Source organism: Eleginops maclovinus, chromosome 5 (genome assembly GCF_036324505.1).
Source record: "Eleginops maclovinus isolate JMC-PN-2008 ecotype Puerto Natales chromosome 5, JC_Emac_rtc_rv5, whole genome shotgun sequence".
Classification (NCBI taxonomy): Eukaryota; Metazoa; Chordata; class Actinopteri; order Perciformes; family Eleginopidae; genus Eleginops; species Eleginops maclovinus.
Genome location: NC_086353.1, coordinates 24,644,599 through 24,659,315, shown reverse-complemented (window position 1 = coordinate 24,659,315; position 14,717 = coordinate 24,644,599). Strand labels below are relative to the sequence as shown.

The window sequence follows — 14,717 nt, the reverse complement described above, 5'->3', positions numbered from 1 at the left end:
TTGCATCCAAAGAACACCACACCTACTGTGAAGCATGGGGGTGGAAACATCATGCTTTGGGGCTGTTTTTCTGCAAAGGGACCAGGACGACTGATCCGTGGAAAGGAAAGAATGAATGGGGCCATGTATCGTGAGATTTTGAGTGAAAACCTCCTTCCATCAGCAAGGGCACTGAAGATGAAGCGTGGCTGGGTCTTTCAGCATGACAATGATCCCAAACACACCGCCAGGGCAACGAAGGAGTGGCTTCGTAAGAAGCATTTCAAGGTCCTGGAGTGGCGTAGCCAGTCTCCAGATCTCAACCCCATAGAAAATCTTTGGAGGGAGTTGAAAGTCTGTGTTGCCCAGCGACAGCCCCAAAACATCACTGCTTTAGAGGAGATCTGCATGGAGGAATGGGCCAAAATACCAGCAACAGTGTGTGAAACCTTGTGAAGACTTACAGAAAACGTTTGACCTCTGTCATTGCCAACAAAGGGTATATAACAAAGTATTGAGAGGAACTTTTGTTATTGACCAAATACTTATTTTCCACAATCATTTGAAATAAATTCTTTAAAAATCCTACAATGTGATTTCCTGGATTTTCTTTTCTCAAGTTGTCTCTCATAGTTGAGGTATACCTATGATAAAAATTACAGGCCTCTCTCATCTTTTTAAATGGGAGAACTTGCACAATTGGTGGCTGACTAAATACTTTTTTGCCCCACTGTATGTCAGTTTTGTTCCATCTCTTACTATGTTTTTATTTTATTTTTGTGTTATTCTTTAACATTTTTGTAAAAGAAATGTGTGGAAGTAATGAAACTTTGTAACATGGTGAAATGCGTAATTTAGAGTATCAAACCCCCACTCATTGTTAATAATAAAACAAGAGTAAAACAAACAGTGTGAGAAAAACCAATATTAAAAAAACATACTGATATATACTTGTTTTTATACTCTTTTCTAAACACCTGTCTACTTAACTATACCTGAAGTAATGATTTAATTAGGTAACGTTTGCTGATTTTCCAAATGAGCTTCATTTGAATGTCAGGCCTACAGCTGGAGGTCAGATAATCCTGTCCTCATCACGCTGCTGTCAGTCTCAACAGTTGTTCCATGATTCACTGTCACATTTGTCTCTAGGTGACATCATCACTACAGTCTGTCGCTGTGCTCTTTCATTTGAAGGACAAACTTGTTAAAATTCACAAATTCAATCAGAGCTGCGTGATTTCATTAGAAATAACCTTTTAGGGTGTGTTTTCCCTTTCAAATTGAATTGGGCTGTAGGCGAGGTAAACACCACTCATGTTAAGGAAATATCTCTTAACCAGCTTAATGTCCAGCTACCACTAGCACTAACCTTTGATGTTAATTCAAACAGATGGCTGTATTGAAACATGTTTCTATGCTGATCAGGCGGGCCCTCTCCATCTTCACATTAGTATTATTCATGTTCAAAGGGAACACATTCATCATAATACATTATCGTTTGAAATATTGCTTTGAAACAACAGCGATTGTGTCGGGGCTTAGGAGCCCTCTGCAATTTAATGAGCAGCCTTTATTGAACTGTAACAATGATACATTTGGTAAAGACTAGGTTAAAATGCAAATGTTCTTTTGTTTTCTCTGTCTTTATCCTGTAGATATACAATATGCTATTATAAAAAAGACTTTACGCATACTGACAATGTATCTTTTTGAAACAAAACAAGAACATTGCAATGGCAATCTTTCAATGTCAAATAGTCACTGACTGTATGAACATTTTGTACCCTTGTCCTTCACACTACCATGTTCACATTTTAAATATGTTTTCACATCTCCTATTTGTTCATGTAGATCTTCTCTTCTGCTCATTAAACAATGTAAGGTCCAATTCTAGAAACAGTCAACCAATTAGAGCTTTAAAGGTTGGTTAAACAATTGAGAAATCATCTTCCTAAATTGCTAGCTAGCTACTTCGGTAGTCTCTGGAAAGTACCAGAAATGACAGTTTGGCCATTGTAAACATTTTCAAAATGGTTTCCATACACCTGAACGGTTTACTAATTTCTACCACTACGTGTTTGTGTCCCCTTGACACAACAGCCGCTCAATATTAAGGGTCCCCAGTAGCGTCCTCAACAGCGTATTTTCTATGTGTTTTGGCTCACTACATCTGTTGGCTTCAAATCCACAAAGTTGGTGAAGTTTTAATGATCTTTGAGACTACCTCATGGCTTGTCTTGTCAACAAAACAAAACACATGACATTTCCAGTAAAGAAGCCCGACATGCGTCCCTTTGCACCTCTAATGCTGCTGTTTTCTGCAAAGGAAAAACATAAACCTTTCTAAGCCACAGGTGGCTCAAAATTATAAAAATTGATGTGGGAAAGGAAAGAGTATCAAGAATCAAAACTAACCAGCGAATATGTAAAAGAGTTGTGAGGAAGAGAGAGCTGAGCCAGAAGGAAAACTTCTGAAACTACTGGTCCATCTTTATTTCTACCTCCACCAATGGTCAGAATGAGTTTACTCCCGATGGTGGATGGCATCTCACTTAGGGGTAAGGTGAGAGGTTCAGTCATCTGGGAGGGACTGCTTCTTAGTGTAGAAAGGATCCAGTTGAGTTGGTCCGGCACCTAGTGTGGTTGCCGTCTGGCGGCTTCCTTAGCGGAATTTCCAGGCACGACCAACTCGGAGGAGACTAGGGGCAGACCCATGAACAGGTGGAGGGATTTCATCTTCACGCTGGCCTGGGAGCGCCTTTGAACCCCCCAGTCAAAGCTGGTTGATGTGGCCAGGGAAAGGGTAGTTTGCGGCCTTCTTCTAGACTGCTTCCTCAGCGACCCGACTCTGGAGAAGCAGTTGAAGGTGGATGGATCGGTGAAGCAGTGTAATGATGGCAAATAATAATTTGGTCATATTTATAATTTAGATTATTTAATGCAGCATGCTCAGTGTGATCTATGTCCTGGATATGGTAGGAGGGATTAAATTCAAGATTACCCAGCAGTCCCTCCAGCCCAATACTGATGGAGATGGTGGCTGGGGACAGGAAGGCAGATTGAAGGAGTAATGAGCTGTAGAAGACAGCCGGCTCAGCAGGGAGTGGAGAAGACGCTCTGCTCCTCCACCCACCCTTGTAGCGCTGTAGTAGTTTCCTCACAAGAGATCCACTTCATTTCCCTCCTCAAAGTTTAATATGTACATGCCTGCCCTCACCCTCTCCTCTATGCACCAACACACTCGCTCCTTCTTCTTCACCGGTCCAATTAAAGTTTGCTGTTAGTGAAAAGCCCCCAATTTCCTCTTCATCTCTGATCTCCAACCCTCCGGTACCTCTTCTCTGCCCGTGTTCTATTCTTCCAGAGCGTTGAGTTCCCCAGCCATAGTTCTTGATGGTGTTGTTGGTTGGGATGATATCAGAATTTGAAAAATATCCTGGCCAAAATTATTGCAATTTATGATATTATCAAAATAAACCCTTAACATTACACTGAAACATACTGGAATTACTTGTACATGTACATCCAACGGCGCGTCAACAGCCCGATTAGAGCGATGCAAAGATTTGCGTCGCGTCCGGTGTGAACGCACGATTATAATGTAAATGAGTCATTTTTAATTTCACCCTCCCCAGCATTAAATATGTTCGAATTGGCATCAACACTTGTCTTAATACGGATACAGTAGGAAGTCTGTAAAACAGTCCGCATTAATCCATAAATTAATATGAATGATTCTCACGGTAGGTGTTCTCCACAGCTGCTTTACACTCAGAACAGCTTCTCCTTCACTTTATTAAATCCCTGCAGCCAGCTGAAGGTGGCCTCCAATTTAAGAAGTGAGGCACCAGAGTGCATTGTCATTACGCACAGCTGTTTACCTCATTAAATCGAAGCTGCTCCAGAGTAACCACACACACTTCTCCACACAACACACTGGTCTGTTATAACTCTCTAGTCTGCCTGTTTTTGTCACCGACATCGGACTAATGGAGCTCATTATCCTGTGTATCTGCCTCCTCTAAAACTGTGTTTCTGTTCAAAGTGAAGTTTAATTCTGCACTTGAATAATGAAACCACACTGTGGTGTAACATTTTCCAATAGTATTTGACCAGGCATGAAACAAAATATTGTACAATTAAACTCAAGTAGCATCAGAGTTGTGTATCTTCCCAAATCAAACAATTTGCAAAGAGAAATCCGTATTTTTATTGTAACTGTACGTTTTATGTAATCACCTATAAGGGTCTCTTTAAGCATGTGTCAGCCTAGTGGTTGTCTGCCTGTAGCTGACTTTTATCCAGGTTCAATCCACATCTTCAAACAATTGAAGGATTGGCTGAAGGCTTTTTGTTATCTGATATATAAATAAATATAACAAACTTTAATGTGTAATGCACCTCTTATTAGCTATTCCTAGGTTGAATGCATCATCTGCCTGAAGTGCATTTGGCAGATAATTGACAAAGATCAGTGAGGACACAGGAAAAGGTAATGCGTTAGCCTTGATGAAAAGCTCTCTCCACTGACCTAACTGTTCATTCATGTCAGTCAGCTTCACATTGACGTGAAGTCTGGTTTTAGCTTGTGAAGTACAGTTTTTCCACCTGCTTGGAATAAAGATGTACTCTCATGCAGTGGGAATGCAGACATCTGCAAGTGAGTTTTGGTCGTTTACGAATATAAGTATTTTCCTAAGGCTGTGACATCAGATACTGGTGTGACCAAATTCTCCTCTCTTCTCCTTGCCTCCCTTTTTTTTTTACCGCTCCCTTCTCTTCTCCTCTATGCCTGAGGGCCTTCACATCTCCTTGCACAGGGGTTGTGTGGAAACACGCTCCAGCTGATGCAACCTCCTGCTCTGTCTGTGCTCTGTTTACTTCGGACCGTCTGTTGGTTTCTGCCAGACTCCATGTTTAGTTAATCATCCCTGTTCGTGTTGGGGAGTTCACCGTATCCCTTGTGCAGCCGGAAAACAGAACCACAAACGACATACAGTGGGGCAAAAAAGTATTTAGTCAGCCACCAATTGTGCAAGTTCTCCCATTTAAAAAGATGAGAGAGGCCTGTAATTTATATCATAGGTATACCTCAACTATGAGAGACAGAATGAGAAAAAAAATCCAGGAAATCACATTGTAGGATTTTTAAAGAATTAATTGGTAAATTCCTCGGTAAAATAAGTATTTGGTCACCTACAAACAAGCAAGATTTCTGGCTCTCACAGACCTGTAACTTCTTCTTTAAGAGGCTCCTCTGTCCTCCACTCGTTACCTGTATTAATGGCACCTTTTTGAACTCGTTATCAGTATAAAAGACACCTGTCCACAACCTCAAACAGTCATACTCCAAACTCCACTATGGCCAAGACCAAAGAGCTGTCAAAGGAGACCAGAGACTAAATTGTAGACCTGCACCAGGCTGGGAAAACTGAATCTGCAATAGGTAAGCAGCTTGGTGTGAAGAAATCAACTGTGGGAGCAATTATTAGAAAATGGAAGACATACAAGACCACTGCTAATCTCCCTCCATCTGGGGCTCCACGCAAGATCTCACCCCATGGGGTCAAAATGATCACAAGAACGGTGAGCAAAAATCCCAGAACCACACGGGGGGACCTAGTGAATGACCTGCAGAGAGCTGGGACCAAAGTAACAGAGGCTACCATCAGTAACACACTACGCCGCCAGGGACTTAAATCCTGCAGTTCCAGACGTGTCCCCCTGCTTAAGCCAGTACATGTCCAGGCCCGTCTGAAGTTTGCTAGAGGGCATTTGGATGATCCAGAAGAGGATTGGGAGAATGTCATATGGTCAGATGAAACCAAAATAGAACTTTTTGGTAAAAACTCAACTCGTCGTGTTTGGAGGAGAAAGAATGCAGAGTTGCATCCAAAGAACACCATACCTACTGTGAAGCATGGGGGTGGAAACATCATGCTTTGGGGCTGTTTCTGCAAAGGGACCAGGACGACTGATCCGTGTAAAGGAAAGAATGAATGGGGCCATGTATCGTGAGATTTTGAGTGAAAACCTCCTTCCATCAGCAAGGGCACTGAAGATGAAGCGTGGCTGGGTCTTTCAGCATGACAATGATCCCAAACACACCGCCAGGGCAACGAAGGAGTGGCTTCGTAAGAAGCATTTCAAGGTCCTGGAGTGGCCTTGCCAGTCTCCAGATCTCAACCCCATAGAAAATCTTTGGATGGAGTTGAAAGTCCGTGTTGCCCAGCGACAGCCCCAAAACATCACTGCTTTAGAGGAGATCTGCATGGAGGAATGGGCCAAAATACCAGCAACAGTGTGTGGAAACCTTGTGTAGACTTACAGAAAACGTTTGACCTCTGTCATTGCCAACAAAGGGTATATAACAAAGTATTGAGATGAACTTTTGTTATTGACCAAATACTTATTTTCCACAATCATTTGAAAATAAATTCTTTAAAAATCCTACAATGTGATTTCCTGGATTTTATTTTCTCATTCTGTCTCTCATAGTTGAGGTATACCTATGATAAAAATGACAGGCCTCTCTCATCTTTTTAAATGGGAGAACTTGCACAATTGGTGGCTGACTAAATACTTTTTTGCCCCACTGTATTTGTTCTGGTGTTTAAAAGGAATTCAATAGTAAACAGTCTTGGATTACGTTGCATTGGGAAAACGATGATGTAGCCGTGTCCCTGACTAATGCAGAGTCTATGCTCCGTTGGTTTTGTTAAAAAGATTTTTCATCATTAAGACAAATTGTCCAGGTAACACACTTTCTCCTGCTTGTTTTTTGACTGCGGGCACACTCAGGGCCTGTGCTGCTCTTTTAAAAGACGGTAAGTCACTATGGTGCCGTGGGATCTCATTATTCTCCAGCATCAGGAAGAACCTTTGAATGTGAGAGCAATGCTTTACGTCAGAGTGAATCACTTGTTGGATACAGATTACCAATCCATGCCTGACTTCTATCTTTTTAGAGATTAAAGGTCCCCTATTGTGCAAAATGCACTTTTTGATGTCTTTTATAGATAAATATGTGTCCCCGGTGTGTAAGGAGACTCACAAAGTGTCAGAAAATACCACCCTCTCTCTTTTCCTCCTTACCCACATCTTGAAAAATGGAGGTGAAAACGAGCTGATCCAGATTTGCTGCCGATATGATGTCATAACCGAAATGTGGGCTGGCTTTACATTGAACTCCTGGCAACGTCCCGCCCATGTGACACGTCCCAACGTATCGTCTGCGATATATATTTGAGAGTTGAATCCCCTCCACAGCAGCTGTGTGTGTGTGTGTGTGTGTGTGTGTGTGTGTGTGTGTGTGTGTGTGTGTGTGTGTGTGTGTGTGTGTGTGTGTGTGTGTGTGTCTGTGTGTGTGTGTCTGTGTCTGTGTCTGTGTCTGTGTCTGTGTCTGTGTCTGTGTCTGTGTCTGTGTCTGTGTGTGTGTGTGTGTGTGTGTGTGTTCAGCAGGATGTCTGCAGGAGGGAGTTGTTGTTTGTATAATACATATAATGTCTCTGTTCTAGAGGTAAACTCTGAGAAGTGTTTCAGAAATAATGCTGGATGTGGTTTGGAACATAATATGGGTTTAATCACGGCAGAGTTTAGCTGAGATTCTCCGTTAGAAACTTCTTTCTTCAGACAGAGAGATCATGACGCTCCAAAGGGGCGTGGCCAGCAGCAGCTCCAAAGGGGCGTGGCCAGCAGCAGCTAGTTAATTTAAAGCGACAGTCACAGAATCAGCACTTCAGGAACAGGGCTGAGATAGAGGGGGATGAGGCATGCTACAATGGGGGATCTGTTTGGTATTTTGAGCAAAACACTTCACAGACATGCTTTGTATAGATATGGCCCTACAATATATTGTTAAAATATAGCTTAATAGGAGACCTTTAAGTTGTCCTCCAAGCCCGATGGTGGCGTCAATCATTGATGGAGAAAACATTCACTAATACATTACGGCATTACCATACACGATGGGCTGAATGTAGAATCCTTGGTGCCAACAGGAAACAGCAGTCTCTCACCCTAATGCTACAGTCTTTTAATCATGACTTAAAACCTTGTGACTTTAGTTCAGGTGATGTTGTTACCCTTTTAGCTTATTAGCATTCCAAGTAGCATTAAAATGGGATGAAGGCCTTTTGTGTTTGTGTGTTGAATTAGTCCCAGGCCTCTCCCACTTTTTCATACCAACATAAGTCAATAAACAAAGGACTGAATGAACCAGGAATAAATACAGTTCAGTGAAAAGGTAAATGTAAAAAGTAGGTCTTCCCTTTGCTCTAAATATATGATCATTCCCTCAGGTCTTCTGGGAGGCTGTTCCACAATCATGGGCCTTATAATAAAGAAGAAGCCTCAGAGTGGTCTTTGATCATCCTAATTTATTTAACTTATGTGAGGGTGTCACTTTATTGTTTATTTCTTTACGCTCATGTTGTCCTACATTTATTGAATCATTTCAATACGTTCATGATTCACTTTGGGACCTACACCATGCCTCAATTGGTTTCTCAGTTTGTTAATTAATTTTGAAAAATGGTTGATTACTTATTCTTCAATAAATTAATAAAGCAACTATAAAATTATTGAAATTTGTAAATTTCAATTGTATAAACTTGCTGTTATTATGTATATTATTATTATTATTTAAATGTTACATTTCCTGTTTGTGATAGAGAATGCTGTTAGACCTGGCAGTTTTAGAAACTATTGGGTTCTTGTTGAGTTGAGTTTAGAATAACAACGAACACAAAAATCAAACATTTATTGAAAGTTTAGTTACATTTTCAGAACGCTCTCTGAAGTTGAAGTAAGGTAAGGTGTTACGGTCAGACATTCCTTTACTGTCCTGTCTTAAAACGCTTACATGTGTACATACATTTGCTGTTTTGAGTGCGTCCCATGCAAAAATTCAATGCACTATGGGTACACAGTTTCACAGTGGTATGCTGGATACGTTTCGCACCCAACAGCCATCATGGCTACGTAACAGAAGTTGCACGACCTGCTGTGATTGCAGTGAATTGGGTTAACAAGGCAATAAATGGATAAATGTCATACATCTGGGTTAATTTCACTATTTAAGTAACATACCACTATACTGTTGTCAAAAGAAGTCATTTGTAATTATTTAGGGGTTAATTGAGTAGTCTGTAATGATTTGGTACCTGTTTGAGATAACATTGTACGGACCAACACGTGAACTGCATAATTGTCCTCAGTGTAGGACATGGTAGTGTACTCAGGGATGTATCCCAATTCTAGCTCCTCTAGCTGTGTGATGAGTTTAGGAGCCGAGTCGTACTTTCAGAACTAACCAAGCACAGTGAACAATAACCCCCGGTAGCAGTCGTCTCAGAAATATGACTCTGCTGTCCGCCTCCCCTTTAACTGCAACTCAGCCAAAACACAAAGTGCTCAGTGGTTGTAATCTTTGAGGCTCTCATTTTTCATTTAAAGGTACGTGGATTGAGGCCCAAAGTTTTTATTGCTTTGTCTAGTCGACTCTCGTTTTCTCTCCAACTCTTAACACCAGCTTTCCCCTGTCTGTTTTCCCCTAGGTTTTGTATGCAGAAGAGTGCCAAGTTGGTGCCAGGGGTGACGTTAGACCTCATCGAAAAGTAAGTGGCACTCCACCGTCATCCTTAATAAATAAAAAAAGTCTCTTCCTGTTACTGTCTCCCGCTCTCAGGAGGGTACAGTGAAGAGAGCTCATTATCTTGTTTTCCCCTCTGACTATCTTCCTGTCTCCCTCCTTCTTATTGTCAGGCCTCTCTCTGCTGTTTTCCATCCTTGAGTTGTATTTCTCTGCCTTTGTTTCCCCCTCACAGCCACTAGTTTGGCAGATTTAGAGCTGGGCGGCTGAGCACAGAACATCTTTCGCTCTCAGGCACAAACTCTGAGTGATATCAACTCAATATCGATGTCACATCCAGAGTCTCAGTAGTTTCACAGAAACATTAGGGGTACTTTTCTTTTGTACCTTTATGTGTGGGGGAGAGTAATTGACAGCCATAAACTAAGTTGGTTGAGGAGGTTTAGAAGCAGTGAGTATTTCTAAAGCAGATTGTCATTTCTCTGTCTCATCTTTTTGAAAAGCTCCCGAGGTGTTAACTTAAGAGTGTCTCAGCTGTCTCATAATGATGTTTGCTTAAAGGTGAATATTTCTTAAATGTGCCACAGACAACCAGATATAGTTTTTGAGTGCACGTACAGACGTTTGTACGAAATTAGTTTTTGGCTGAGAGTTCATGCAGAGATTGTGACACTACTCATCCCAATCCTCTGCCCTGAGGAACTGTTCAGTTTGTGTGTGGTTCTTCACACTCACAGTGGCAAACTAGTTTCTACCACTTCTACTTTTCTGTCCAAACTTGTGTTTTATGCGCTCTACTCTCGAGAGAATAAATACATAGCCTATAATGCATTAACCTCAAGGGCAGCACATTTTTTGAAACACTCTTTTATTGCTTACTGTGCTTTATTTTTCAAATGGGGCCCATTTCTAGGTGGATATCTCATCATTTCTTAAATAAGAAGCCTCCCAGTTTTGCACAGCATTCACTGCATAGTAGAAGATTGGAGTCATGTCATGCTCTAAGTTTCTCTGTTCACAACTTAAGTATTGTGTTTACTTACCAGCTAATTCCTATCAGTTTTACTTTTGCAGTCTGGTGTTAGGCAACAATCAGGGGAATGAACACTTCCTGAACAAATGTTTTAGATTAAAGAGAAAGCCCTCCACCAGCATAAACGACAATTCCTCCCTTTTATGGTGGCTTGTCGCCGATTTATACACAGAGAAAGTGTTTATTTTCACACGAATTTAGGCCACGTAGGATTTTAAATAACAAACAAAGATAACATCTTTGTTTGCTTTTATTAAAGCTGAAGGTGTCTCATTGGGCATTATAAACCCAGATCAGCAACAATGCCAAAAAGTGAAAAAGTAGAGGAGATAAGCGATTTCAAAATATTTTTAGCAGTAGTCTACCAATGTACGTTATGATCATTTAGCTATGTAATTTTACACAGTTTTCCTGATCACTGTTTTTAATCCTGTTTAGGACATTCTAGACATTACCACCATATGGGACCATTATTGAAATAGCACCTTATTCAGAAATATGCTGTAATTCCTTTTTTCTTGCTGCAAATTTGCATTTATTTTTTCCTATTTTGAGTCATTCTTTTCCTGCCAAATCTCCACAAACTGCAGGTCATATTGTCATGAATTAATATGAGTTTCCTCATGTGTTACACATTTCTGTGTCAGTAATAATTCAGAAACCATTTATTGTCCATGTAATATATTTTCTGTTTGTGATCAGAGCCTATTTTAAATCTCAGTAATTGTTCCAGAGAGTAAGTGAATAATTTGTGTGGAATTTACATGTGTACTCTCAACTTGTTTTCCACAGGATTAATGAGGATTATGCCTGGATTATGTTGCCTATCTCTCCAGGTCTTATTTAATACGGTTCTTCCTTCTTTTACCTTTTTAATTATCTTTCGCAATTTATCACTTACTTGCATATTTTCTTAGATTTTTTCCCCCCTACTCAGTCAACTCCTCCTCCTCCTCTTTCAAAGAGCATTTCTCTCCAGTGGATAAGCATTATGCAGGAAATGCCCTAGTACTGTGCGTAAAGCTACTGCAGGATAGGAAACCACTAGAGCGATGACGAATGCCTTTGAAGAAATAAGATCCTTTTTACTGTTTATCTATCACTCCTTTTCATTCAGACATCCCAACCCTGACCAACATCACTCAGTGGGATTTACATTACATAACAAGACATAACATGGAACCGCTCATTCATGTTCAACGTCTCATTTCATTTGTCTCACTAGAATAAAGATGTGATTTTGTGGAAAGCCTGGAAAAGTATTTCATAACTCATGAGTTGCTGTAATTAGAAATTGAGCACCCACCTACATCAGAACTTTCTTTCAATTAACGTTTAGGCCTGATAAAGTTTGTAGAACTAGTTTCACACATTGTCGAGAGTTTTCCTTTTCACACGTACAACACTCACTTACCAGAAATGCTCCGTTTTGTTTTGGCGAGGTGTGTCGCTGTTAGCCAGCAAGGCTCTTGTGTTTCCTTAAATTTGTCTGACAACTTTGGCGTCAGTGCTGTCTCTCTACTAAGACACTTTTGTTGGCGGCTTTGTTTTAATTTACCCTTTTCCTATACCTTGAATGCTCTTTCTTCTGGTTTTGTGTACATCGTATAAACATCTTCAGAGAATAATATCTCTATTAACACAATGGGTAATTTTCACATACTTTGGGCTAGGAAACTAATACAGTGAACTCAGTTGGCTTTACCTTCTACATGTGTGCAGCTCCACCAGGTTGTGTCTATATAACTTCAGGGTTCCAGATGTCCTTGTTTAACAATGGTTCTGGGGTCAAAATGAAACTAAATGGTTTCTGTCAAGGACAAGGCAACTTTGATCTGTATTCAAAGCTACAGACATAACCTGCCCTTTGTCAGACTTGAATGAAGTCCGCTTTAAGCAACACTTGCTTTTATAAGATCCTTTGCTCTGCTCTTCTTGTTAGCTGTCTGCTTTAGACACAGCAGGGGGCTTTCCATACTAAATATCACCAGTAAGGTCAAGAGGAAGCGTTGTGCAGCGGAAAAGTGCTGACCCGTCCTGCATTAGTCTCTGTGCTCCACTGTGATGCACAGAGACTAATGTTCTATAGGTTTGTGTGCATGTAAATTGTCTGCAAAGACTAAAATCCCAAATTTCCCTTGGGATGGAGTTTCTTTTTAAGGGCACAAAGGCCATTTAGGGAAAAATTAGGATTTGGAGCTTACAAATAAATAACTTAACTTTCTGATAATAAAAACACACACATTTCATGGAAAACAAATCACTTTTTTACTACACTGCGCATTGAATAGAGTAGTTTTTCATTCAATGTGTGCGGCAAAAAATAAATCACAAGTGGAGCAAAGCACTCGCAGCCCCACTGAAACCTCATCTCATAAGTCAGAGCTGATTGACTGTAAGTGTGTGTGCGAAAAGTGTAGTTATGCAGAGGAGACGAGAGGGCTTAGAGTATCACCAGCGGTAAATAATACAAACAGCAAGTGAAAGAAGTTGACCATCTACTGGAGCTTTGGTGAGCGGAAGTATAGTTTATGTTGATGTCTGTGTTTAGCCTTTAGGCTCTCGATCTGCTGGATCGATTGCTCTTCTAGCCACGGTGACGAGTGTCTGTGTTTTCCTACAGTCTGGTGTTTTCATGCTGAGGCATCACTCTTGTTGTTGTTGTTAAGTTTTGCTTTGTGGTAGCGCTCTTTACTCCATGTATTAAGGTACAAAAAGCCTTTATATATCCAAGCTGTTCGTGCCCTACCAGTTTTGGACATATAAAAACGCCACTGGGTGAGGACAAGGGAGGTTCCTAGAGAGAGAGAGATGGGGGAATGCTACGAGAGAGCTAACGGTATATGTGTGAGTGATAATTAACATGCTTTTTTGTTGTTTTGGCGTGGTTCCGGACGACAGTAACCTGTCTCAGAAGTGAATAAACTCACGGACAAAAAGAGACACGAGGCCTCCTTGTATTCTTACAGCGAGACGCTGCAATGATGATTGAATGATGCGATGATGACATGTGAGGTGCGCGCAACCAATCCAAGCTACAAGGACTAATGCAGTTCAGAGCCCAGACCACTGCTCTGACACTTTTAAAGCAACTTCGAGATTTTAACAGTATCAGGAATACAAAGGCCATGGTGGCCGTAGGACGTACAATTATTTTCGGGGCATCACGGCAAGACAGAGGGGCAATGGCCGTCAGGACCTCCTTGAAAATCCTACCCTGTCTACCATACTATGCTTCCATTGGATTCCTTTGTTTACTTCTGTTACACAGTGACATAACTTTGTAAGACATGCTTCTATTGGCTAGCACTCCAATATTTTGTACTTGATATGCTAAGGGGACGGGACATTTCTAAGCAGTTGAACGATCACAAGAAAGCCGGCCAGCTAACCAATCAGAGCAGACTGGGCTCTGGTTTGAGACAGAGGGTGAAAAGAGGTGCTGCAGCACAGGCAGAATGAGAAAAATAAAGAGCTTTAACATTAAAGTATGGAGACATGTCCCAGTAGAGACACAAAATACAAATATGACAGAATGTCCTTTAAATGCCTCAATTGGTGAGAGAATAAAGCTTTCCTCCTGACCATGAATATGACTGAAGAAGCTGCTTCTGTTTTTAATCAGTGAGGCTTGATGCTTAAGCTGCGGTTTTTGTTCATAGCATGTTGTCCTGAGGGCTAAATGTTGAGTCAGCTAAGGTCCCTGAGAGTTAAATAATGGATGATCTCAGAGCTCATAAAATAAAAATGTAACCAAAGCCATTTTCCATCTCACCTCTCCGACCCTATGAAGCTGGGTCATAACGCTAACTAAAGTCAAACATTTTTCATGGGATGCTTCATCAAAGCATGAAATATCACAGAAACAGCCGTTTGATTAGGGATTTAGGGCTAGACTAATGAATTGTTTTCCTACAATTAATCAAAGATCACATGATCAGCATGAAAATCAACGGCTTTATAAACTTAATAGATATTGTTGATGTCAATGTTCATAGTAAGTTTTACTTTTGTGAAAACACAAAATGAACGACTGCGACTTTAAGTATTACTTAAAAAGATTAATTAATAGATAATCCAGTATAAGTATTTTTTTTGTTGTAAAAAGTA

General features: G+C 40.7%; 1 protein-coding gene across 2 annotated transcripts in view; it reads left to right on the top strand.

The window, feature by feature from the left end:
• The window catches only part of rptor (regulatory associated protein of MTOR, complex 1), a 224,229-nt gene that overhangs the window by 100,300 nt on the left and 109,212 nt on the right, over positions 1 to 14,717 (top strand). For both annotated transcript variants that reach the window (XM_063884304.1, XM_063884305.1), the window contains exon 8: positions 9,540 to 9,599. In XM_063884304.1, coding sequence (XP_063740374.1) covers positions 9,540 to 9,599 — 60 coding nt within the window. The remainder of the gene's footprint in view (positions 1 to 9,539; positions 9,600 to 14,717) is intronic.